Below are 25,915 nucleotides of genomic sequence, written 5' to 3' on the forward strand. Positions count from 1 at the left end.
TTCCTAATTATCTATCCATTGCAAAAGAGAAGATCTCCAGCTTTTACCCATCTCTGGACGGCCTGGGTGCTGCTACTGCCTCATTCCAAGGGAACAGTGACTTTAAAAAAGGGGAAGAGATGACTAAAACATCAAGTGGTGAAAGCAATTGAAGTGATTGTAAACGAGTGAAGGACTAGAGGCAGCATTAAGTTTCTATCCTTTATGGTGGCAGAAAAAGTTTCCTAATGTAAATCAAATGAGACCAATGCAGTTTCATCTTCCTGAGACAGCTCCAGTGCCTCTGCTGCTTTGTCAGGAAAGAGGAAAATGATATTAACAAAGGTCTGATCAGTTTCATTGCTGCTATTTAGAAACCTGTGGCCAGCAGTTAAATTGTCAAGAGTCAGGGCACTCTACTATTGCTTGGGAAAGGCATAAGCAGCAGCCTAGATGAGCTCTGAAGTTATTCAGAGGGGAAGAAGACCCATGTGGAGGCTGGGGATAAGGGCATCTGACTACACCTTTCATGTTCTTCTCCCATGCTCACCTCTGTGCCTTCTTTTGGATGGCCCCTTACCTCTAGAAACCACTCCTGGATAGAATAGCAGAAAGAACTCCTCCCCACTTATCTCTGGGGAGAGAGAGAGCTCCTTCTTCAAGCTGCTAGACAGGGGTGGGGGAAGCTTCAAACACATGCTAGCCAAAAGCTGATATGAAAGATGGAGCCTGCAGTAGAGTGCAAGGAGAGCATCCCGGTAGAAAGGCCTGTACCCTGCCTAGCAGTTGGGCCTGGGGAGCTAAATTTCTCCCCAGGGTGTTGCTGTTGGAGCTTGTTGGGTGGGGACACCATTCATGTATTTACTTTAGGCTAATCAGCCCAAAGGCCCTATTAAATTGTTCAACCTCTAGTTTAGAAGGGAGTCAATGCTTGGCTAACTGGACAGAAGATATGATCAACATTTTCTGAAGGAATAGTTTTCCATTTGAAAATGCTGATTCCACATAATCAAAATGTTTCACAGGAACATATTGATTTTGTCCAAATTTTCAGTGGGAAATCATTAAAACTGTTTGATTATATTATATTTTAGTCAAAATGAAATGTTTCAACCTTATTGAAATGAAACATTTTCATAAGGTAGCAACAAAATATTTTCAGAATATTTCATTTTGCAAAAAATGCTGAGCTTTCAACTATTCATCCCAATTCAGGACTAAATGAAATTTCAAAATCTCGGAATTTCTGACAGGACAGAAATTCTGTTTTTGTTTTTTTACCAGACCTACCCTATAGTGAGAGATGCATCACTTTGGTGACGCAGAGGATTTCATAGACAACTACAGGTATAGAAAACCCTCAAAGCAAGCAAAAATTAACGGTATAAAGGTCTTTGCTGGGGCGAGGGGGAGGTCATTAGTGTCACACCATCTCCTTGCTGAAGCATAACACCCTTCCCCTGCCCCTCCTCACCCCCCAGGTTCATATAGGCATTTTTCTCCTCCCCTCCCAAGGCATCAACATGAAAGACTTAAGCTTCTCCCAAATGAGTTTACAATGAGAAACTCAAAAGCTTGAGATTTTCCAGACCCTTCCCAACCTCACTCTCTGCTATTTAAAAGTGGTGGGGGCCTAATATCAAAAATGACATGACAAAAGGGTGTCATAAGGAGGAGGGAGAAAACTTGTTCACCTTAGCCTCTGAGGATAGAACAAGAAGCAATGGGCTTAAACTGCATCAAGGGAGGTCTAGGTTGGACATTAGGAAAAAGTTCCTAACTGTCAGGGTGGTTAAACACTGGAATAAATTGCCTAGGGAGGTTGTGGAATCTCCATCTCTGGAGATATTTAAGAGTAGGTTAGATAAATGTCTATCAGGGATGGTCTAGACAGTATTTGGTCCTGCCATGCGGGCAGGGGACTGGACTCGATGACCTCTCGAGGTCCCTTCCAGTCCTAGAATCTATGAATCTATGAATCTATGAATCACAGCATGGCAGGTCTGCACATTGTGACAGCATGAAGGCATAGTGGAGTGGGTAGTGCTGTGGCATAGTGGTGCCCTGGCGTGATGGTCTCACAGTGTTGTGACGGTATGGCAGTTTTATGAATTGCCAGTCTCAGTGGCGCCATGGCATGGATAGTGTTGTGGCATAGAGGTGTCATAGTGTCACAGCATGGATTATGCCATGGCATGGCAATGTGATGGTGTGCAGGTCTCACAGTGCCATGCAGAGGCTGCTCTAGCTATATACCAGCTAGGCATCTGCCTAGGGTAGCAGATTCCTGGGTAGCTGCCAAGGGTGGAAGATTTGATCCAGCTGGCCCCTCCATCATGACAGAGGGGCAGCTGGGACAATTTGAGTGATATTGCAACACTGCACTCCAGGTTGCGATGCCACTTGCAACTGCCTGGCACATCACATTTGACCTGGCCGCCCCCTTGTCTTGACAGATCGGCAGCTGGGCCAATTTGAGTGGTATGGGGCGGTGGCACATGGAAGTGTTGCCTAAGGCTGTAGATTTTGTTGAGCGGCCTCTGGTGCCGTACTGTCATGGCATGCGTGGTGCCACAGCGTGGAACTGCATGGTGCGGCGGTCTCACCGCACCCCGGTGCCGTGGCATGGAAGTGCACGGTGTGGCAGTCTCGCAGCACCCTGGTGCCGTGGCGTGGAAGTGCACGGTGCGGCGGTCTCGCCGCACCCTGGTGCCGTGGCGTGGAAGTGCACGGTGTGGTGGTCTCGCCGCACCCTGGTGCCGTGGCGTGGAAGTGCATGGTGCTGGTGCCGTGGAAGTGCATGGTGCGGCGGTGTCGCAGCACCCTGGTGCCGTGGCGTGGAAGTGCATGGTGCGGCGGTCTCACAGCACCCTGGTGCCATGGCGTGGAGGTGCATGGTGTGGCGGCCGCACCGCACCCTGGTGCTGTGGCATGGAAGTGCATGGTGTGGCGGTCTCACCACACCCTGGTATTGCAGTGTGGGTGGTGCTGTGCACACCACTGGCATGGCATAGCAGCCTTAGTGTCATGCTCTCGAGGGCAGCGTTATGCTATGTGGGTGGCACTGTGTTGTCAGGGTGCTGTGAGAGCTATATCCCGTGATGCCGAGGGACTAGTGCCTGCTGTAAGCTCTGAGCACAACCTCTCATGAACCTGAACCACTGACATAGGGTCTCCCTCCCAATACTTTGGGCTCACATGTGATCAGGCAGATATTGGATACCTAACACCCCAGCCCCGAGGAGGAGGAAGGACCCTTTCACGACATCGACCAACCTTGGAACCAATAAGATGTTTCGAACTTTCCAAACCAACCAATGAGAAAGGGGAGGCGGGACTTCCGGCGCTGGTTGCTAAGACAAGCACGTTCCTCTCCTTAACAACCAAGCGAAGCTGATATTTTGGGTTCAGAGCCGAGGAGGCGCAGGTGAGACCGAGTCCCTCCCCCGCCTCCTCCCTCCCGGCCCCCCCCTCCAGCCAGCGGGCAGGCCCCCGCCCCCCAGCCGGGGCTCCCGCCGCAGCCAGGGTCCAGCCCCCGCTCGGGAGAGCGCCGTCCCCTCCCCCCAGTCCCTTCTAGGTTCTGGCTATAGCCCCTCCCCCGGCCTGTGCGATCTGCAGGGCCCCTCCATGATGGGGGCTCCTGTCCTTATGTGGCTTGATGGCCCCAGCCACCCCAGTGGGGTCTCCACTGTGCTCTGTGCGGGGGGGGCTCTGGAACCCAGCCCGTGCCCATCACCCAGTGAGGATCCCTGCATAAGACACTGAGGCCCAAAACATGCTCTGTGTGTGTGTGTGATTATATTTCCTCCATCCAGGCCATATTTCTCCCCCCCCCCCCCGCCCCATCTCCCCCATGTCAGGTGGGTCTGATGCCTGGAGCAGGGGGCGTGTGAAGGAGGTGCAGTGCTCAGAAGTGGGTCTGATGCCGCAAAACAGGAATGGGTTTCCAAGGAAGCTTCCGTGGGGTTGTTATAAACCAGCTCTATTTAAAATTAAAAGACTTCTATGGGTGAAATGTCTCTCAACAGCATTTTTTCCCAACCTGGTTGGGTGTTTAAATTGTCTGCTGTATATGAAGGACTCTGAGATGGATTGTGTGTGTCATGGGGCCTGGGCTTGTGGGTGAGATGTTTGGGAGATAAACCTGAAACACCACAACAACTCAAAGGAATTGCCTCATCCCAGCCATCTAGTTTGCTATCCTGTTTTCCACCATCTGTGATTACTGCTGACTGAGTACTTCAGAGGGATGTGTAAAACTCCCACAATCCCTTCTGGGAGAACCCATAGCCCATGTTACTTTAGTTAGTGTGTCTGCAGACTGGACTAACTATGGCCTCAGAGAGTTGCTGGGTGTGTCATTGCCCAGTGATGGATCATTAGCTTGTCAGGACCTCTTTTCAAAATACATTTATGATGCTCCTGCTTTCTCTGAGGGCATAGAGGAGAGTCTTATGCCAGATAGGAGAACCAGAGAAGAGACCAAGGTGAAATGTTCTGAATTTGCCCATCAGAGAGTGCTGTAGGGCTGTGTCACCTTCTGAGCGACTGGGCCAGGCATAGGCCCAGAGAAGTAGTGCAGCAGAGTCTGATGTGGCACTCCCCTGATTGGCAAACCCTGGAGTTGATAAAAAGTTGAAAAACAAACCAAAACAGCCCATTAACTATTTCCATCCTGAAATGCACACAAAATCTGTTCCTGTTGCATGCACACTTTGGCCCCATTGTGAACTGTATTGTGTCCTGAAAAGAACAGGACAACAGCCTAAGGCAGAGGATGGTTGCTGCCATGCTCTCTGTTTGGCTATTGGAAAGCACTGCTGTAATTTCACTGTGTCCTGCCCCCTCATTAGCAACCAAGCTGCCATCAAGTCAGAGCCCTATGTCTCTTTATGGAGTTGTGCCCCTGAGAGGTGCAGCACATTTGAAATCTTGACTGTGGAAAGTGACAACTTTTTGTAAGCTCTTTGTCGTAACAGAGTTCTCCAGGTTAATTATATACCGTGGAAAAGGTATGGAGAAGCAGTAAGCAATGGAGGAGATGGCAGGATTCACATCTTGCTTCTCATAGTGATCAAACTGGACCTTTTTAAAATTAAACTTTCTTTTCCCCCCCTCTTTTTAGCAGTGTTCTTTGGGCAGAGAACCTCCTGTTTCTGCTGAAACTGTGTTCTGCCTGATTCTCAAGAGTTCCATCCCTCTCGCCCACCTGCACTGCAGCATCTGGCTGGTCCTAAGTAGGCACCTCTGCCCCCTTTCAGGGTCACAGTGGAAGGACCATGGCAGACACCGGGGAGGGGAAAAAGGAGGAGGCAGATTATAAAAGACTTCACAGCTTCCCGCTGATCAGGGTAAGAACAAGGGTGGGCATGTATGATCATGAGAATGTCAAGGTACAAGGATGGGAGATGAATGTATTTCATTCGTACCTACCCTCCAAACCAGTTTGTCCTCAACTGCTGAGTAGCTACAAGAATATGATCACATCATACCAATTCTATTTGAGGGCTGCACCCGCCTACCATTTCCCCATGTTCCACTCTACTGTGAGGCAACTTAGAGGCAGCCTGCTCCAAAGTTTATTAATGTTGCCACTCAGTCAGCCACAGTGAGCTAGGGCAATAGAAAGCAATCCCTTTCTGACCCCACTCCTTCAGCGCTGAGCATGCTGCCTTTACAGCACTCCCACCACATTCAGGGTACTCTGTGCAGCTTGGGGTTTTTTTAGAGGAGCTTGGGTAAGAGACATCTCTAGTCAATGAGATAATAGAACAGGGGGGGACAATGTGTAACTTAGATTTCCCTGTAGGGCTTATTGCAATAATATCTAAGGGCTGCCTAGCTACTCTTACCACAATATGAGCACAAAATATTATGATCTATGAGGAAAAGTTAAGATAAATAAATCTTAAATTCAGCTTGGAATAAACAGTTGCAGTTCCATGGGAGCGTCAGGGCTATAATCAGCAGTGTTGTAAATAGTGGTATAAATTGTTCAGAAACTAGTTGTAAGTAGTAACGGAGCATAACTTTTACCTATTTGGCATTGAGTGGTTGTGCAGAAATGAGTGTAGCTGACATGTTGAGGCTGTACAGGAGAGGGGGGGGGATGTATAGGAAAAAGAAATTAGGAGAGCAACTAACACACCTTCCCTTTATCTTAACTCCCCCATTAGTTATTTTTTTCTCTTGTACCTCCCTCTTCTCACCCTTTTATTCTGCCCTCACTTACTCTGGTCTCCCATTGACTACACTAATGCAATTGAGAGCAGACCTTGACTCACTGCATGTGTCATGCTTGTCTTGGAAACACAAGGAATGCCAAATTGGTACAAGGCTTGTTGCTTTGTCACTTACACCCATTTTCTTCTCCAACTCTCCCCACTGCTCACAATGCTCCTGAATTTGGCCCTAAATATGTCTAACTTGGCTATGTGGCAATGAAGCACACCAAGAAGGGAAAGGGGAATGGTTTAGGGGGATCCCAGAGGTACAGCTAGGAGTAAAAGGAAGAAACTGAGCAAAGGGTAAGCCTCAGATGGCTATCACTGCAAGGTCTTTTAGGCTGTGGAATACTCTTCTAACGGAAAAATTGGAAACTTCATCACTTGTAACTTAAGTCACTGAATCGCTGGAATACAAGAAGGGAACAATTCTGCATTGACTGGGAGGGAGGGATGAACAAGAGGTGACCTAATAAGTTCCATCTTGGACAGTTACATTTCTCCAAAGGCAGAGCTATTTCTGATCTCAAGCCCTTGGCATTTGAGCTTTCCTATGGGTGATGCTCTTGCGTCCTCTGCGGTACAGATCAGAGGAGCTAGCATGTGTGTTTTTTTTCCTGCTTGTATCCAAGAATGTAGGGCACAGCTGTGCCATGATGGAGGGAGCAGGTAACACCAGCTTATCTGCTCTTCTGTCTTGTGCCCAGCTCTTTGGGTTGCTGAGCTCCCTCTTGTTTGCTTGTTTTTCCCAGCACACAGACATGCCAGAGGAGATGCGAGTGGAGGCCATGGAGCTGTGTGTCACCGCCTGTGAGAAATACGCCACCAACAATGAGGTAACAGCCAGTGCTAAGAAGGTTATTTTGTCTGGACATGCTGGTTGCAGTCACTCTGTCTCCATACTTGGGGAATCTTCTGGAGCAAGAGTAAAGGGGGAGGCAGAAAGGAGGTCAGACAGTCTGGTCCCGATTTCTGTTGCTTTGTTCCTGCATTGAGCACAAGGAGAAAAGGGATGGGGGAGGAAAGGTGACTGGAGTCCCAGACTAGGCTCCCAGCATTGATCAGAGAAGCTTCAGGCCTGTTCTAACTTAGTCTGCTTCCCATGGCCTCTTGTAAGCGAGCTTTCTGTATTCTGAGTGAAGTGGGAGAGAGGTCTCTGATCCAAGTATCACTTGGGGGCACTACACAGGTAGAGAGGTTATGCTGCCTCCTGAATTAACATACTTGGCCTAGTACATCCCTTTATCCCTGGTTCTCAGATGATTTCTGGCTAAGCAACAGGGGACTGTCTGCTTGTTACAATGGATGTTCAGTGCTAGGAATGAGTAAGAATTAGAAGGGAGAGTGGGGGAGTTTTTCATACCTTCCATTTGCTCCCCAGGCTGGGGGAAATGCCTTGTGCCACTCTCCAGCATCTCCCCACATCTCCCACCCCTGCTCTAGCTGATGCATGGTATGGTGTGGTGTGCGGGGAAGGAGGTATCCACAGCCTGGCCCAGTCCCAAAAGTTGTGTCTTGCTGATTCGCTGCAAGGAAAAAGGGATTCCCTCAAAAAAAAAATAAAGAATAGTGATCTGATTCTCCTGTCAAACTCATTCTTGTGTGACTTAAATGGGCCAAGTCCTGATTCAAACCAGTGTGAGTGAGAGGAGAATCAGGCTCTAGATACAGACCTCTAATATCTCCTACTGGACTTTCAGAAGTCTGCAGCAAAGGAGTCTGGGTGCTCCTCATTGGAGCTCTGCTCTACTATAACCTCACCCTAGCTCTCACCCTCCTCCTGAGAGTCCTGTTAAAGGGAGGGCAACAGCGGGGAATTTGTATGCACAAACACACCCCTCCTATCTCTCTGACCTGCTGCTCCCTCTGCATACTCCTGGACTCTTTCTCTTTATTCCTCAGAGTGCCGCTAAGATGATCAAAGAGACAATGGACAAGAAGTTTGGCTCCTCATGGCATGTAGTGATTGGTGAGGGCTTTGGCTTTGAGATCACCCATGAGGTGAAGAACCTGCTGTACATGTTCTTTGGCGGCAGCCTGGCTGTTTGTGTCTGGAAGTGCTCCTGACACATCTCCTCATGTCCAAGGCTCACCACATACAAGGGATTTCTTCATTCCTTTCACAGGTTTTTGTACAATCTTGAGGCAGGGCTTTATTTTTAATAGGAAAATTTGGGGATTTTTTTTCATACTTATGTACTAGCTCCCTGGGATACGCTGTGTGTGTGTGTGCGCGTGTGTAAATCTGCCGAGCTATCTAATCCAAGTTCAAGGGGTATCTCACTTTGATCTTGTGTGTCTCTTTGCTTAAACGATAAGATTAGGCAGGAAGGGATCTGGTGGGTAGGTAATCCTGTGGGATGCTGTTTATGAAGCCATACATCAGATCTAGGAGTGTGTGTGAAAGGGAAAAGGGTGCTAATCCAGCCATGCCATCTTCTTCTCCTATCTTTCCACACTATTTTCTCTCTTCTCTGAAGTCCCTCCTACACCACGGAAAGGTTCTGGTGACCAATGTCTGCCCCGCCCCGACGATCAATGTTGACAGTATTTCTCCCCTCTCATTTTCTTTCTGTCCCCATCTAGGATGACCTTTTGGAACAGGTCATGTGAAGGATCCTCCCCCACTGTCCCAAACAGTGATGGGGGCTAAGTCTGCTTTCCTGCACCTCTCTCCCACTCTCTGGGACAAGAACATGACAGCTGAGCTGCCTGGGTGTGAGAAGAAAGTGACAACTTAGAAATCCAAACCCAGTGGGTGGTTGCTATGCAAACTGACCCCTCCTTTTCACACCCACTGAGCAGTGGCATAGCTCTAAAATGTTTGCCGTTTCTGGCACATGGGGGAGTGGGTGAAAACTCAATACAGCATTTGAATGCATCCTTAGGGGAGGCAAAAGCTCTCTGCACACCATGGGTGCCAGTATTGTGCACACTCCGTATCTTGTTTAGAGACTGGTAGTAAGGGGGGGCTCCATGTGAGCTGCCAGTTTGTCAGTCATCAGAGATTTAATGTACATTTGTTCTTTAGTCTGTTTTATCTTTTTAAAGCTGTGGAAAGGTGTTAAGAGAGAGAATGAACCTACTTGTATTTTACATATATGGCTTATTTATATGAATATGGGGATTTTTTTTAACAATAAAAAGTTTATTACAATGGTGGCTTTTGTGTTTGAGATTTTCTCTTTAGAACCCATCAAGGTGGGGGCACAAAGGGAAGGCAGCCAACTGTGACTTAGTTCAGGCATCATGCTTGGGACATGTCTTCACTCACTCTGCTGTTGGCTGGATGACTTGTAGCAGTGGGAGGAAGGAGGTCTGTCCTCTTTAATTTTGGTTTTGTGCTGGTGGAAGGATTCAGTGCTGAGGGAAGGTTGCCAGATCAACAATGTTGGAGAGCAAAGTCTTCTCTTTATCTCTGGAGCAGGTTCAATATGAGCAGCAGCAGGGCAAGCTACTCACACTCCCCACCTTCTGCCAATCTGCCTCGGTCCTGATCTAAAGGGGCAACCTCTAAAGAGGATTTGAGTCTCCGTGGCTCATTGAATTGTTGGCATTCTCAGAAGAGAGCTCAAGAAGTGCTACAGTCCATGCCAGTTCTTGTCTAATGAACAGTTAATAGTTAATATTCTTTCATGCTAATGAATAGTTAATAGCTGTGCACGCGCACACACACGCACGCCTCCTGGTCATGGGTGCCCATGCTAGGGTCAGGCTGACCTGCAGAGATCAGACAGAGGGAGGGGGGTTACCTCAGCAAACAATCTCTTGGCCCCACCAGCCACCTGTTATCTGGCCGGTGGTCATGTGGCTGCAGCCATGTCTCTGTGACCTGCACAAAACAAGCACATTCTGCTGAAGTTGGCTGGTCCCCAGCAATTAGACCTCACGGCTGGAAGATAAAACTCCTCAGTTTCCTAAAGCAAGTGCAACTGGGGCATCTGGGAGGTTCCCATGTTCTCCTATGCCTTTCCCGACAAGCACTTCCCTCTGCAGCCAGCAATCTTGGGCCTTTCTTGGCCCTACCCCGTTCTGGAATGGGAGTAGCCACAGTCATTTTCCCTATTGGTGGGAGTGCACACCTTACAAACTTGTTCTATGAGTGCGTCAGCAATGGAGTTTCAAGGAGAAGCCTACTGGGCTGGCAGCAAGTGTGTTTCTCCTGTGCTAAGGGGTGCGGAGAGGAGAGGTTTGTCCTAGTGTGACTTTTCTTGCACCCAGTCCATGTGCTGTTACCATCATCCTACCATGGAACAGTGCTTGAGTCACAGGTGGGGAGGGAGGTGGAAAACTGCAGGGTGGCATGTGTCGGCACAACCAGCATGACCTTTCCTATCTGCCAGTTGGGAAAGGCCACGATCCTCCAAAATCCAATTCTAAGCAGTGCATCATTTGTGACTTACTTTACTGGGGAGGGGAGCAGGGCTCCATGACGTTCTGCTATTGGATTGTGTGGTGGGGAGCCCTGAGTCCATGAAAGCACTGGAAAGGTCACAGAGGGAGTGGCCATCATGGACTCTCTGCCCCAAGGGAGACTCAACTCCAGCAGGCAGGAATCTGATCACTTCCCTGCAATGATGTCATGGCAACAAGATGCACTGCTACACAGCCAGATGAGAAGTGTTGGCTTTGAAGCTCTCCAGCTCTCGTTTTGCTGCAGGCTCAGACCTGACTCCATGAAAAATCTTTCAGTTAATATTTAATGCTGGCATTGAAGTGATGCAGAGCCTGAGGGTTGCAAGCGTCGCGCCCAGCCCACTTTCTGCTTCCCACTGTGACACTAACTCACTGCTGCCACAAGGGATGAGGACTTTGAACACTTCTAATGGGATCTCTGTTAACGGGCAGGCTCCCACCCATACAGTGATGATGATGAGCCCACAAGCTGGGTATAGGATCCCCGCACACAGACTGACCTCAAACCCAGCTCTGTGACCTGGGGAGGTGTGGGGTCCCCACACACCGACCCAGCTCAGACCTGGCCCCATGACATAGGAGATGATAACCCCACTGCTCAATTGTGGGGGTCCCCACGCACAGAGCAGAGACCAACTCATTTGTCATAAGCCACTGAATAGCTACTAGGTGGTAAAAACTTTTGGGAAGCAGGAACCTAATGGTCTGTATTCCATCCACAATCCCTTTGAGCCTCTTTGTTCCCCCAGGCCAGGGCCAGCTTGGAACCAGTGATCGCCCTGTGAAAGGCTCTGTAGCCCTTCCCCAGTCCCTCAGCATTATCCACTCCCTGCTGCCTGGCTAGGTCAGCAAGACTTTGAAGTCAGACATTTTGCTGGAAAGCTCTGCTCATGTGAGCCCAGAACACAGATGCACTTAAGAGTTAATGTCTTTAGCACAGACTAAAGGGGGAAATAAGACCTGTGCATTTACTATCGGCCATGTTATTACTGCAGCGCAAGGAATGAAATATAGCATTGTCAGAATCTGGGGCGGCCGAAAGTGTCAGCTGGAGACAGTTACTAGGCAACCATTGCACCATGGGACATGAGCAAGCAGAGAACTCATCGTTCTCTCCACAGCAGCTCTGTGTGGATGTGTTCAAGAAAGTGTGCGTGTGTCCTAGAGAACGTATGACTGTGTGTCAGAAAGAAAAGTGTGAAAGGGAGGAAAGTGATACTGAGTCAGAGGAATGTGTGTAAAGAATCTGGGGCTCTGTGTGTGCCCACACGTGCCATCCAACCCCCTAGACCTGGGCCCAGGTTGGATCTGCTGACATGGCCACAAAGGGCTTCACATCTTAGCCCCAGCTCCCTGAGTTACCTATTCTCCTTTCCCCAGATCTCTTAGGTGAAAGGAAAATTTAAAAGGGAAAACTGGCATCTCTTTCACTCCTGTACCCCAGTGCTGGCCTCTCACCCTCAAGATGGTCTGGGTCCCACTGCCTGTTCCATTAAGTTTGTGATGGCCAGCTTTGCAGGGTTGGTTAAATCCAGGAAGCTCTCCTGTCTATTTCCCTTCGTGGCCTTCCTGATGGACCCTGCTTTGTGTGACTATACGTCACTGGAAAGGTGAATTTCCTGCAGGAAGGTTTCCCAGGGCTAAGGAGCTCTTCAAAAGGATTGAAATCCTCCAAACCCATTTGGCTTAGAAAGTCACTAGCAAGCTCATTTGGAACCGATTGAAGATGCAGCTTTCTCTCACACTTCTGATTCCTGCTTGTCCCATTCTTGTAAAGTATATAGTGCGGTATCAGCAGAAACAAGGTAGTGCAAGGGGCAGGTATCATATAGTGCAGGTACTTGAATAACTCTTCCATGGCACCTTGAGCATGACATCAGCACCCCTTGCTAGTCTAATGCTGGAACCCCAGATTTGATGATGCACCTAAATTCTGACCCAAAACATCCTCTATTATTCCAGTTCTAGGATCTCCAAAGTAGTTGTACATCCACCTTGCTCCTAACCTACAGCACCAAGCCTGGAACGCCTAAAGCAGCTTTGCCAGCACACCTCACTCCTGATCTGCACCCTTGATGTGCCAGTCCCGTCCTTCTCCCCTAGCTCTGCCAATACTTAAATTGTTGATATATCCAGTATGAGTGTCTCTGTATGTACGTGTCAGTGAAGAGGTTGGTATGTTTGAGGGGCCTTGTAGGTATGAGGGGGGATGTTAGTGTATATGTGGTTGAGTGAGTATATATTTACATGTGAGTGGGGATATCTGTCAGTGTCCCATTGTGAGCAGGAGGTGGGAGCAAGTTCTTTATAGGTGGATGAATATGTAGATGTAGGTGCATGCACGTAGATATAAATGCAGATGTAGATGGGGGCATATTAATGCATATGTCAAGATGACGGGGGGGGTATGTGAGTAGGAAGGAGTAGGTGAGTGGGTCCTGATGTAGGGGTGAGTGGGCATGTCAGGGTGAGTGTGTGGGACTATGTACGATGGTATGTCAGTGTGAACGGATGGGGGTACTCGGGTGAGTATGTGGGGAGCAGTCTGGGAGAGAGGCTGCAGGGTGGATTAGGTGAGGGGATTGTCTGCAGTCACTTCTGTCATTGAACAATCTGGTGCAACTGATCTGGAACTTGCCCCGTTCACTCTAACCTTGGCACTGCCTGCTCTTCCCTTATCAACACTGATAAACCAAGCTGCAACCTCCCTTCCTCTCGCTGTCCTGCTGATAGCTGCCACATCCAGGGGGTCCTCTCCACACGGGACCTGGGAGCTGCTCCGGACTCACTGCCATGGACAGACACAATCACCTTTTGTCCTGAAACGGCAACAGCAGCAGAAGAGAAGGTGACGGGTGTTGCTAGCTTAGTTTTCACCTGCAAACCTCAACTTCTGCATTGCCCTTGCTTTTTAACACTGAAACTCTAAATCCAGGGTGCTACACTGCTCGGGACTTCTCCATCCTTCTTGGTTTTGGCAAGGGGATCACACTGCATAAGTATTAACTCTTTCCTACCCACCCGTGGACGTTTGCACCTTGCCACGTGTATCAGCCTGGAGAGGATGTTACGCCGATTGCAGACTCTGCTCCAGAGGAAGTTTAAAATTTTGCTCTTCTTTCTCCTCCTCTTGGCTCTCCTGATGCACATGGCATTGGACTTGGCTCTCCCAGTTGCTCCCAGCTCCTGCAGCTGTATCCCAAAAGCAGCGAACCCCTTGGGCCTCCCGCCATCCGGCCCGTTAGTTTCAGTCCAAAAAAAGTTGAGCCTGCGGATCCTTCAGGATTTCAGTGGCAGCAATGGCTCCTTGGAGAAAGGCTCCCGCTCACTGGAAGGGAGGCCACCAGCAGGTGGTGGAAGCAAGACGGTTCTCAGAGATCGTGACTTTAAGCACCAGTGGGCAGGGGTGAAGTCGGCATGGACAGGACGGTCAAAGATGGCAGCACTCTTTGAGCATCCCCTCTATAAGATCCCAATCCCGGAACTGGTGAAGAAAGACAAGCTCTTCAGTGTCAACCCCAAAGAGAAGTTCACGCTGAAAAGCAGTGGGAGTGATGAATGGTGAGAGACCACCTGACATAGTATATTCTTTAGGAACACAGTAACCAGACCAGCCTATGGTCCATCTAGCGTGGTATCATGTCCAGGGCTGGCCCGAAATGTATTTGGACCCTGGGTAAATAATTATTTTGGTGTCCCCACTTTTCCTCCCCCCTTGGTTTAGAAGAGCCAGGTCCCAATCCCAGAATGCCAGGATGCAATGCCGGCTGGCCAGCCAGCCTTGTGTTCTAGCACAGGGCTATGACCATAAATGTGGCATCCTAAGCTGCTACCCACGTATAGATAAAGCCAGCCATGGGCCTTCCTCTGTGAGTGGCCACTCTCAGATCCTTTGCAGGAAGGCACAAAATCCCCATAATGCACCTAACTAACTGTGCGATACCATACCATATTTTTGGGAGGGTGGGGAGGTTTTGAATTCAGCGAGTGATCAGCTTTTGCCCTGGAGCATGGGCCATTGTAACTTTATCCTAGTCAGAGTCACTGTTATTCCACATCTCACAAATGGCCTCCTTTTGAACTGTACTAAGCTATTTGCCTCAGCTGTCCTGCGGCAGTAAATTCCACAGGTTAGTTATTGGCTATGGCCTGTGTTTTCAGAAGTCACTAGTGATTTTGCGAGCCCCACTGGAGGCTCCTCAGAGGGCAGGTGCACGGCACTTTCTGACAATCAGGCCTCTTTAAAGTGTCTCAAACTGGGCTGCCAAAATCAGACAATATGAGCAAGTATTTCCTTTAGTCCATTTTAAATGTACTTCCTTGTAATGGGAGGGCCCCCTTGTCCTCGTCTCCTGAAAGGAAGTCAGATGGGAGCTTTGGGGCTGGCCAGCTCTATACAATTCATTATATTATATAATTTTTATTCTAATAAATATTTATTCTATCTCCTCATCTCCTTTCCAAACTCAATAGTCTTGAAGCTCTCAGTGCATAAGAAGTCCTCTTCCCCCTCTCCATAGCACTAACCATTTGCATTCCCATTCTCCAGACTGCCCCCCTTTGAAATGAGATGACCAACAGTTAAGTTACCTACAATCTCAGCGTTACTTCCTGCCTTGCATTTCATGAGATGCTCTCTGATCTGCACAGGACTTGGTGGTGCAACAATCACACTGTTGGCATGTGGTTATTTGCATCCCCACGTGCCTGTGTCACCACTATTGCCTAGATGAAGAATTAAAAGCCAGTTGGTAATTAATATTGTAAATACATAGTAGCTACTTTAAAGGAACCACATTGTAGTTATTAAAAATAAAAGTTAGAAAGAATGGAAATTCGGAGCCATATTCCACAAACAACCTTAACCCTATCTATCTCAGAGGATTAGTCTGTCATACGGCTATAATTTAACCTGGAAGATGGGTATGTGTTGTTTAAGGTAGAACTATTAGATGATGTAGTTTCAGTATACTTCCAGGGGAGAGGAGTAGATTTAGAGTATAAACTCTTTGGGGGTGGGACTGTCTCTTTGTTCTATGCTTGTACAGTACCTGGCACAATGGGGCCCTATTCTCAAGTGCCCAGATCCTCAAAGATATTTAGGCTTCTAAGTACATTTAAGGATCTGGGCCTAGGTGCTACTGTAATGTAACATCATAATGCAAGTGTGCAGAAACTACACTGACTGATAGTTTTAATAGAGATAACGTGAACTCCTCTCCCCAGATAAATCAGAGATATATGACAAACTAATCAAAGGGAAATAGTGGGTCAGGATAAAGGATCAGTGTTAAGGTTGTTTCTGGAAAATAACTATGAATCTCCTTTGTTCTGACATTTTAAAATATATAAATACAGGTGTCTCCTTTAAAGTAATTGATATCATACAACTAAATGTACACACAGGTGGTAATTCTTATGCTGGGGGGAATTCAGTTAGATTTGGACTCCAAGTAAAAATACAGGCAAAACAGGGCTAAGAAGTTTAAATCTATTGCCTTTCTTAAAGTGATACTGTGGAATCTTTCTCGGATCATCAAATAACGCATCCTCCCTCTTCTGTGCCCAGCAGGCACTGTGGGCCAAAGGTTTGGTCTGCCCTAAAATACTTGTCATGTGGTAAGACCAGATGCAAGGGGACACTTTGGAGAGGCCCAGTCCAGGCAGAGCCAGGGATGCTGTAGGTCAGGACTGAGATGTGTGTGGGAGCCTTGGCCTGGAATAGCAGGGAGTGCTCTCCCACCTCTCTTTGTATTGCCATTCCTCCTAGCTCCTTTCTATTGGCCGCGCGTGACTCTTGCATTTGGGGAGGCTGGATCTGAGCGCTGGAAGCTCCCTAGAAATGGGGCAGGGCCATTGGTGCCCGGACTGTAGCCCTGCTCCTGCTTGGCTTCCTCCCCCTGAGGCCCCACCCACCTGACGCTCGCTTCTCTCTGCCACCTCCTGCCTTAAGGGCAAGCGACAGAGGGAGGGGGCGGAGAGGAGTGGGCGGGGAGGGACCTTGGGGCGGAGCATGGGCGGGGCCACGGTCTGGGCGCTGGTGGCATCCCCACCTCTCAGGAGCTTCCGCCGGCGGCGCTCCAAAGGCGGCGGGTCAGCGCGCCTCCAAAGGGAGGTGCGCCACATCCAGCATTGCTTGCTCCATATGGTGAGGTTTAGCCTCCCCAAGCCTCTTATACCCGCCACCCATGTTCCTCTCCAACCAGTCCCCTCCCAGCTTCTTGTTTGCTGATAGATGTGTGAGAAGGGGCTGATCTTGTCTTGGTGTGACCATAAGGGAGCACTCTGGAGATGGAGAGTACATTGTGCATGTCCTAAACCCTGTTGTTGTTATGCGGGGGTGGCTTTTGGGCTGCAGGGTCAGCAGCAGTAAAGCAGAGATGGTCCTTCCGACCGGGAAGACCCCATATGATACCTACCCCACATGGCTCAGGTTCCACATTGGCATCAATCGCTATGAGCTGTACTCCCGGCAGGACCCCAGCACTCCTACGCTGCTGGAGGAACTGGCTACGCAGAAAATCATCGGCTCAGGTACCAGTCTCGCTTGCCTCCCCACGCGTGCCCTCCGTGTCTGCGTTGCTTTTCGTCCCCCTTTCTGTGTCTGTCTGTCTGTCCCTCTCCTCATTCTCTTTTCCCCTTTTCTCCTGCCCTGGCCCTGATTCTTATCTGTATCATTTCAGTCCAGAAACCTGGAGGGACCCAGCTGAAGTTGATCATGACGTTCCCAAATTATGGAGAGGCACTCTTCAAACCCATGAAGTGAGTAAGGCCAGCAGGAGAGGGGCCAGGGCCCGGTCAGTTCCAGAGATGGGCCTGTACCAACATCCTGGATCCAAACACCCCGGGCTTGGGCTCATCTTAAATCATTTCATTATGTGGTGAGCAAATCCAGCTAGGAAACGGAGGGAGGCAGGAACTCTAGCCTTATTCCATGAGCTTACTTACCAGAGTCCCTATAAGGGAAGCTGGTGGGGACATGTGGTGACCTCCCCCACTGGCACCTCCTTCCTGGGAACAAATGAGACGTGCTGGTCAGCTGTTTGTTTCTGATGGGGTGGTGCGACCTCTTGTGGTAGAGGGGAGCAAATCCTCAGAGTGGATCATTTTGTACATTGTTTGCACAACTTGTAGGACTTACGAGAGGTGGGGGGCAGGGAGGACGGTTGTACCGGGGGTCCCGAGCAGGGTGCTCCCCAAAACATCTGTAATGTCTGTGTAAATAAAGAAATGGGAGGAGGTGGGCCCCCAGCCAACATGATGTACTGGGGCTGCTCATTTCTCTCTATGGGCCTGACAGCATGTATATGTAAAGAATAACAGCAGGAATGTCAGGATGGGGGACTCTATCCTGGGAAGCAGTGACTGAAAAAGGGTTGGGGGTCATGGTGGATAATAAGCTGAACATGAGCTCCCCGGGTGATGCTGTGGCCAAAAGACCTAATGCAATTCTGGGATTATAAACAGGGGAATCTCAAGTAGGAGTAGAGAAGTTATTTTATCTGTATATTTGGGATTGGTGCAAGCACTGCTGGAGTACTGTGTCCAGTTCTGGCACCCACAGTTCAAGAAGGATGTTGATAAATTGGAAAGAGTTCAGAGAAAAGCCACGAGAATGATGAAAAAATTAAGGAAACACACCTGACACAATGATAGACTCAAGGAGCTCAATCTATTTAGCTTAACAAAGAGACAGTTAAGGGGTGACTTGTTTATAGGCTATAAGTATCTGTATGGGGAACAAATATTTGATAATGGGCTCTTCAGCAGAGAAAGGTGTAGCATGACCCAATGGCTGGAAGTGGAAGCTAGACAAATGCAGACTGGAAATAAGATGTACATTTTTAATGGTGAGAGTAATCAATCATTGGGACAATTTACCGAGGACCGTGGTGGATTTTCCATCACTGGCAATTTTAAAATCAAGACTGGATGTTTTTCTAAAGATCTGCTTGAGGAATGATTTGGGGGAAGTTCTATGGCCTGGGTTATACAGGAGGTCAGGCTAGATAAGTGGTTCTCAACCTATTTACCATTGTGGGCCACATATGCAGCTCTCTATGTATTATGTGGGCTGCAGCTGTGTGCTGTATGGCCCTGAGGGCGTCACGTGGGCTGCAGCTGTGTGCAGCTGGGCCACAAGCAGCCCCAGGGGTTGAGAACCACTGAGCTAGATGATCATAATGGTCCCTTCTGGCCTTGGAATCTATGATTCTATGAAACATATAGCAAACGATGGGGTGACACTGAGGCAGTTAATGAATGGGGATGGGAGGTGGTTTCCACAGCTCTGGTGTCCACAGTGAGTTTGGAGAGGGAAGTGACATAAAACATGCACCTAGATCAGAAAGTGAATGACTCTAAGGCTACGTCTTCACTACCTGCCTGAATCGGCGGGTAGAAATCGATCTCTCGGGGATCGAATTATCACGTCTCGTTGGGACGCGACAATCGATCCCCGAATCGACGCTTGTACTCCACCAGCGCAGGTAGGAGTAAGCGCCGTTGACGGGGGAGCCGCAGAGGTTGATTTGCCACCGTCCTCACAGTGGGGTAAGTCGGCTCGGATACGTCGAATTCAGCTACGCTATTCGCGTAGCTGAATTTGCGTATCTTAAATAGACCCCCCCCCCCCCCAGTGAAGACGTAGCCTAAGTTTCCCCCATAGTGGTGAGCAGGCTTAGACTCAGCACTGGAGGCTTTAACCTCCTCTGTCCCATCTCCCCTCCCCCCCTTCCCTTTCATTTCAGGCAGACCCGGGACCAAGAGACCCCAGCAGATTTCTTTTACTTCTCGGACTTTGAACGACACAATGCAGAAATAGCGGCCTTTCACCTGGACAGGTGAGCCCCTCAAAGCCCTTCCAGCTCCCAGCTCTGTTCTTCAGGGGACAGAGAGTACATCTATTAAAGGAGGCTGGCAGCAGCCCTGAGATCTTAGCCACAGGATCTGCCATGTGCAGGGAGCCCCCTTTCTCCATCTGGTGGGGAAAGAGGGGAATCCTAATTCAGACTGTTAGCACCTTGGGGAAATAATTGTGTATGTCACCAAAACATCATGCACATCTACGATGCTATGTAGATTCAGCTCCATGTTCATTCATTCATAAGATCCCGCACACACATTGCTTATTCAATGGGCCCAAACCTGGCTCTGGAAGGCATATGCCTTTGGCAATGCACCTCAGTCTTGACCTGCAGCATTTCCTACTCTAGCAGTCCTGGGACCCCCTGATAAAAGCAGCTGTCAATACCCTTCAATCCTGACAGAGCACCCCTCGCCTTCCCCCCAATCCAGCTCTGTCCATGTACTCTTGTCCGGACCCATAGGATCCCCACTGGCCTGCCCCTGGCCAGTTCTAGCCTGCCACACAGCTCTGCTGATGTACCCTAATACTGACCCCATGCACTTCCAATCAGGGCCGGCTTCAGGGTTTTGGCCGCCCCAAGCAGCCAAAAAAAAAAAAAAAAAAGCCGCGATCGCGATCTGCGGCGGCAATTCGGCGGGAGGTCCTTCGCTTCGAGGCGGAGTGAGGGACCGTCCACCGAATTGTCGCCGAATACCTGGACGTGCCGCCCCTCTCCCGAGCGGCCGCCCCAAGCACCTGCTTGACAAGCTGGTGCCTGGAGCCGGCCCTGCTTCCAATACAGGCCTCTCCTAAACACAGATTGTCCTGCCAGATTGTAAAGTAATTTTTTGATGTGAACCAATATCTACTTAGGGACAGACCCGACTGAAATCTACCACCATTGCACGTTGGGTGCAGGACACAGCCCCAATGCGACCTATTCTTTATTTCCCCAATGACAAAGTCAGGGAGTTTCTGGTGAATTCTCAGCCTTCATTAGACAAATTTATTTGGTGGCCTGAGAGTGCAGCCACCAACTCTTGCTGGTGGCCGCTCTCACACTTTTCCCTAAAATGCTTAATTAGCTTTAGGAAAAACAAATAAATATGCCCATATACATGTCCAAATCATTGTAATTTATTTATTGCGAGCTAGTAAGTCTGTTGTGAAAAGTGATATTAAACATATATCACTTTTCACAGTAGATTAACTCAGCCCCGGCAAGCCTAGGGACAAATTAAGCCCTGGATGGGGGTTGGGGGAGGCAGCGGGGGCCAGGGGCAATGGGAGGGGGGTGGATGGCCGGGGAAGGCAGCGGGGGGCCAGAGCCTGAAGCCCCGCGACTGGGGGATGGAGCGTGAAGCCATGTGGCCGGAACCTGGGGCCCTGCTACTGCGAGGCCAGAGCCTGGGGTTGGAAACCAAAGCCCTGTGGCAAGAGCCTGCTGCCCCACCACCCCAGGGCTGAAGCCCAAAGCCTGAGCCCCACTGCCCGTGGGAAGTTGGGGAACTCACTGGCTGCCTGCTCCTCCAGTGTTGTGCCCCAGGTGTCTCCAGAGGGGGGCATGACCCAACCCCTGCTGGCAGCCCTAGCAACCAATACCAAGGTCATGCATCTAGGAGCACCAGGGAGGGGGAGGGGCTGCTGCTTTGCTCCCCCTCATATCCCCCCCCAATCACAGCCTAGGAAGCTGTGGCCACAAGAAAAGCCCCTGGTAGCCCCATGTGTCTATGGTGGCTGCATTTGAGAAAAGCTGCATTAGAGTATCTTCTCCAGGAACGTAGGAGTTGTTGTATTGGATCAGATCATCTGTACTCAATCTCCACCTAAGAGAGAGCAGGGCAATGACCCAAGGGCCATCTAGGCCGAAAACCTATGTCCAGCACCTGCCAGTATCTGAAGCTTCAGAGGAATGTGCAAAATCCCCGTGATTTGCACCTAATTGTGCAATACTACAACAGTGGGGTAGTGGAGATATTCCTGACCCCACATCTTACACACCAAAGCATGGTGATCAATAGCCCTTGTCATTTTTACTCTAGCTAAAGTCACTGCAGATGTTGTTCTTACCATCTTCCATCTGGTTGTGAAACAAGCACTCAGGGAAGAAACTGCTTTGGTCCTGTGTTTTGTTTAGTTCCTTGTGTGCTCTCCTTGTCCCCGAAGGATCCTGGATTTCCGGAGAATCCCCCCAGTGTCAGGTCGTTTGGTGAATATAACTAAAGAGATTCGTGACATCACAACTGACAAGAAACTGGCTAGAACCTTCTTCATTTCCCCAGGTGAGTGTTCTCTGCCTGTGTGCCCATCACAAGCTCCCTGCCTGGGCTCCTGTCGGGGGAACTGCAACTCCAGTGACACGCATCTTCACACCCCACTTGCCACTGCCCAACCCACATGTAATTAAGGAATGATCTGCAGTGCATCTGGATGGAGATCACCTGCCTGAGTGCTCTGGAGCCACTCCCGGGTTATCTGCCTGGGTTCTATGTCTTCCTCCAATCCAGATTATTGGCCTGGTTGCTCCATCTCACTAGGGATTACCTGCCCAGGAATCCCATCTTCCCTTGGAGTTATCTGCCTGAATGCCTCTTTCCCAAGATACAGGACTTCCCAACTACTTTACCCAGTGGGCAGGTCCTCTTCCCAAGCGCATCAATTTCCTGCTAGCTGTGTATTTCAGCCTGTGGGTGTGATAGTGGGATCCCAGCTATGTCCTTGCTGCTTTCCAGCCACACTGGAGCCCTTTTAGGTTAACTGAACAATGAGAGCAGACCTGCTCTCTTCTAATCTAGATGGATTGCTGTACAGAATTACTGTCCACGTCCTGCAGGTGAGCTCTCCTCAGCCAGCGTGCCATCGCACTCACCAGATAGGCTCTGTTACTCTTTGGGTGGGTTGGGACTGCTGCTTTTTGCTGACCTTTGCTCTGTCCTGATTTGACCGGCGCCCCCCCAGCCAGCAATGTCTGCTTCTTCGGCGAGTGCTCCTACTACTGCTCCACGGAGCATGCCCTGTGTGGCAAACCGGACCAGCTCGAGGGCTCCATGGCGGCCCTTCTGCCCGACAAGGAACTGGCCAAACGCCACTCCTGGCGCAGCCCCTGGAGACGCTCGTACCACAAGAGCAAGAAGGCGGAGTGAGTGTGTTGGGAGGGAAGGTTCGGGTTGCAGGTGGCGAGTGTGACAATGGGATGGGGGCTGCAGGAGGGATGTGGCGGGGGGACAACAAGACCTACAGCTGTGTGGGGAAGAGGAGGGGGTGGGGAAGGTGGTACAGAGTCCAGACAGTGTCAAGGCGCTGGATCAGGGATGCAAACTGAAGGTGGTGGTGTTTCCCACAGCACGGCCACACATGATGGGGGACATGAGGGTTGCCAGGTGTCCAGTTTTCGACCGGAATGCCCGATCGAAAAGGGTCCCTGGCGGCTCCATTAAAAGTCTGGTCAATGGTGCAGCGGGGCTAAGGTAGGCTCCCTGCCTGCCGTGGCTCCATGCGGCTCCTGGAAGCAGCAGCATGTCCCCCCTCTGGCTCCTACGCATAGGGGTAGCCAGGGGACTCCGTGTGCTGCACCTGCCCCAAGTGCCAGCTCCTCAGCTCCAATTGGCCGGGAACTGCAGCCAATGGGAGCTGTGGGGCGACGCCTGCGGATGGGGCAGTGCGCAGAGCCGCCTGACTGCGTAGGAGCCAGAGAGGGGACATGCCGCTGCTTCCAGAAGCTGCTTGAAGTAAGCGCCACCCGGAGCCTGCACCCCCCATGTCCCAACCTCCTGCCCCAGCCTTGATCCCTGTTCTGCCCTCCAAACCCCTCAGTCCCAGCCCGGAGAACCCTCCTTCACCCCAAACCCCTCATCCCCGGCCCCACCCAAAGTCTGCACCCCCAGCCGGAGCCCTCACATACACCCCGCACCCCAACCCTCTGCCCCAGCCCAGAGTCTCCTCCCGCACCCTGAACCCCTCATTTCTGGCGACACCCCAGAATCTGAACTCACAGTCCAGAGCCCTCACCCCTTCCCACACCCCAACCCCCTGCCTCAGCCCAGAGCCCCCTCCCATACTCCACACCCCTCGGCTCCACCCCCCAGCCCAGAGACCCTTCCTGCAGCCCAAACCCCTCATCCCTGGGTCCACCCCAGAGCCCATACCCCCAGCCGGAGCCCTCAACCCCTCCCGCATCCCAACCCACTGCCTCAGCCCGGAGACCCCTCCCGCACCCGAAACCCCTCATCCCTGCCCCCACCCTAGATCCCATACCCCAACCAGAGCCCTCACCCCCTCCTGCATCCCAACCCCCTGCTCCGGCCCATAAGCGCTGACTCCGTGGGTGCTCCAGGGCTGGAGCACCCACGGAAAAAAATTGGTGGGTGCTCAGCACCCACCGGCAGCTCCTTGCCCTGCCCCCCCCCCCCCCCCAGCTCACCTCTGCTCCACCTCCTCCACGAGCGCGCTGCCACGTCCTGCTTCTCCCCCCTCCCAGCGCTTGTGCCACAAAACAGCTGTTTCGCCGGGCAGGGAGGGAGGGGGGAGGAGGGGGAACACGGCGTGCTGGGGGAAGAGGTGGGGCCAGGGCGGGGATTTGGGGAAGGGATCCAATAGGGGTAGGGAGGGGGCGGAGTTGGGGTGGGGACTTTGGGGAAGGGGTTGGAATGGGGCAGGGCCAGGGGTGGGGAAAGGTTGGAGTCGGGGCGGGGCCACGGGCGGGGGGGCGCGAGCACTCGCCAGCGCTGGAGAAAGTTGGCGCCTATGTTACGGCCCAGTGAAAATGAACAAGTGAGAGAGGGTGGGGAGAGCAAGCGACAGAGGATGGGGGGATGGAGTGAGCGGGGGGTGGAGCTTTGGAGAAGGAGCGGGGCCTCAACGGAGGGGCAGGGCAAGGGTGTTCGGTTTTGTGCAAGTAGAAAGTTGGCAACCCTAGACATCTACCATGGACTGTCCCTTGAAATCCGTTCCTGGGGGTGGGGATTGAAATGGCCCAGGGAAGCCCAAACGGTTAAAAGGAGTCATCCGAAGTTTCTGTGATGCTCTCCCCCGGTCTCAGAGCCCAGGACACCTTGTGATTTCCCCCCTTCGACCTCTCTTCTAAGGTGGGAGCTGAATCAGAATTACTGTGCTCAGGTGAGAAAGACACCGCCCTACGACAGCGGCTCCCGCCTGCTCGACCTCATAGACATGACTGTGCTTGACTTCCTTATGGGTGAGTGGGTGCCCCTCTAACAACCTGCCCATGCCCTCCCAGGCCTGGGCCTACAGATCTGCCCACGTGTGATGCACTCGTGCCTGCAAGAAGGCTCTGAGGCTTTTGCATAGCTATTTTTATTCACAGACGACTAGGGTTGCCAGTTTTGGTTGGATGTATTCTTGGAAATTTCATCACATGACATAATCTTTAATTAAAGATTAATCTTTAATTCCTGGAGACTCCAGGCCAATCCTGGAGGGTTGGCAACCCTACAGATGACCCCTGCTTGCAGATAGTAGGGGGGCAGAGTCAGGGCAGCTGGCTTCAGCAGTGTTACTGAGCATGCTCAGTCTGTGTGAACATGCTCAGTACAAGCCAAGCAGCAAATCCTTGAGGGCACGTGATTCTGCATGCCACTTCTGCTTTTATTTATAGATCAGACAGATCTCACAGGGCAATGACAGGGCCCCTTCTGGGGAACTTGTCTGTCTCCACTTCCTGCTTTCCCAGGCTACCCCTTCACAGCTGTTACTCAGTGTTACTGCATGAGTCCCACGCTCTGCCCCCTTTTGGCTGCACTCTGGTATTGCACTTCACACCACATTAGCTATTTCCATCATTACACTTAATTTTAACTTTTAACTTCCAGAAATTTGTTTTAATTCTGTTTTAAACCAAATGAACCCTGGGCTCATCCACTTTCCCCCGTTCTGAAATGTCGTTCTTAGCACTCCGGTTATATATTACACCTTCTCCATTACCAGCAGAAAGCTGTTTCCTTCTTGACTGTTATTAATGCCACTGGTACCATAATAACCTGCCCTAGATCACTGAGGTTCAGGTTGTTGTTTGGGAGGATGATGTCCAGCTTATCAAGTGTTCCAGGGTAACAATCACAACAGTGGGTATAATATTGTCCTTTCACATGCTTCCTTGTTGACCAAACTACAGCATTGTTGGGCTAAACTACACTGGGAGAGCTACTTTCCTCTTAGTAAAAGTGTCTTTTTATCTTATCTGTGCCAAGGTTTGCGCCCCCACACATCTAACTTCAGCATCCTGCTTTGCTTAGCTGGCCAACATTTTCTATATCTGTTTTTGCATCCTCTGGGCTGGAGTGTACATCCAATGGCTCGCCCCTTCGAGCACTGCCAACAAATCACAATTTCCTATACAAAGGCCATAGAAATAGTACCAACTAATGAAAATAGCTGTGCTGAAATTATTCCATTCTTGAGTTGTTGTGGCCCTGGGAACTCTTTAAATCAA

The 25,915-nt window shown here is 50.4% G+C and overlaps 2 protein-coding genes across 4 annotated transcripts in view; both read left to right on the forward strand.

The window, feature by feature from the left end:
- The first annotated feature begins 3,336 nt into the window (after positions 1 to 3,336).
- DNAL4 (dynein axonemal light chain 4) lies at positions 3,337 to 9,323 on the forward strand. 3 transcript variants are annotated; one of them, XM_024208742.1, is made up of 5 exons: positions 3,337 to 3,406; positions 5,105 to 5,330; positions 6,956 to 7,039; positions 8,106 to 8,172; positions 8,790 to 9,323. In XM_024208742.1, the coding sequence occupies exons 2-5, from the start codon at positions 5,259 to 5,261 to the stop codon at positions 8,792 to 8,794; spliced, it is 228 nt and encodes a 75-aa protein (XP_024064510.1). In that variant the 5' UTR covers positions 3,337 to 3,406; positions 5,105 to 5,258; the 3' UTR covers positions 8,795 to 9,323. The 3 variants fall into 3 exon arrangements, with proteins under 3 accessions (XP_024064510.1, XP_024064507.1, XP_024064508.1); XM_024208739.1 differs by having other exon boundaries at positions 8,106 to 9,323; XM_024208740.1 differs by having other exon boundaries at positions 5,108 to 5,330; positions 8,106 to 9,323.
- Positions 9,324 to 13,683: 4,360 nt separating this feature from the next.
- The window catches only part of LOC112112720 (extracellular serine/threonine protein kinase FAM20C-like), a 17,738-nt gene continuing 5,506 nt past the window's right edge, over positions 13,684 to 25,915 (forward strand). The window contains exons 1-7 of the mRNA XM_026657480.1: positions 13,684 to 14,180; positions 16,978 to 17,153; positions 17,303 to 17,381; positions 19,370 to 19,462; positions 21,634 to 21,749; positions 22,426 to 22,606; positions 24,552 to 24,661. Of these exons, the coding sequence (XP_026513265.1) occupies positions 13,684 to 14,180; positions 16,978 to 17,153; positions 17,303 to 17,381; positions 19,370 to 19,462; positions 21,634 to 21,749; positions 22,426 to 22,606; positions 24,552 to 24,661 (1,252 nt within the window). The remainder of the gene's footprint in view (positions 14,181 to 16,977; positions 17,154 to 17,302; positions 17,382 to 19,369; positions 19,463 to 21,633; positions 21,750 to 22,425; positions 22,607 to 24,551; positions 24,662 to 25,915) is intronic.

This window comes from Terrapene carolina, unplaced genomic scaffold (assembly GCF_002925995.2).
Source record: "Terrapene carolina triunguis isolate 2854851 unplaced genomic scaffold, T_m_triunguis-2.0 Scaffold247, whole genome shotgun sequence".
Lineage (NCBI taxonomy): Eukaryota > Metazoa > Chordata > Testudines > Emydidae > Terrapene > Terrapene triunguis.

Bases quoted from the DNA above. Each gene is read 5' to 3' on its own strand.
- DNAL4 (XM_024208739.1), top strand. From the start codon at position 5,259: ATGGCAGACACCGGGGAGGGGAAAAAGGAGGAGGCAGATTATAAAAGA. The intron at 5,331-6,955 runs GTAAGAACAAGG...TGTTTTTCCCAG, and splicing joins ACAGCTTCCCGCTGATCAGG to CACACAGACATGCCAGAGGA. The intron at 7,040-8,105 runs GTAACAGCCAGT...TTTATTCCTCAG, and splicing joins AATACGCCACCAACAATGAG to AGTGCCGCTAAGATGATCAA.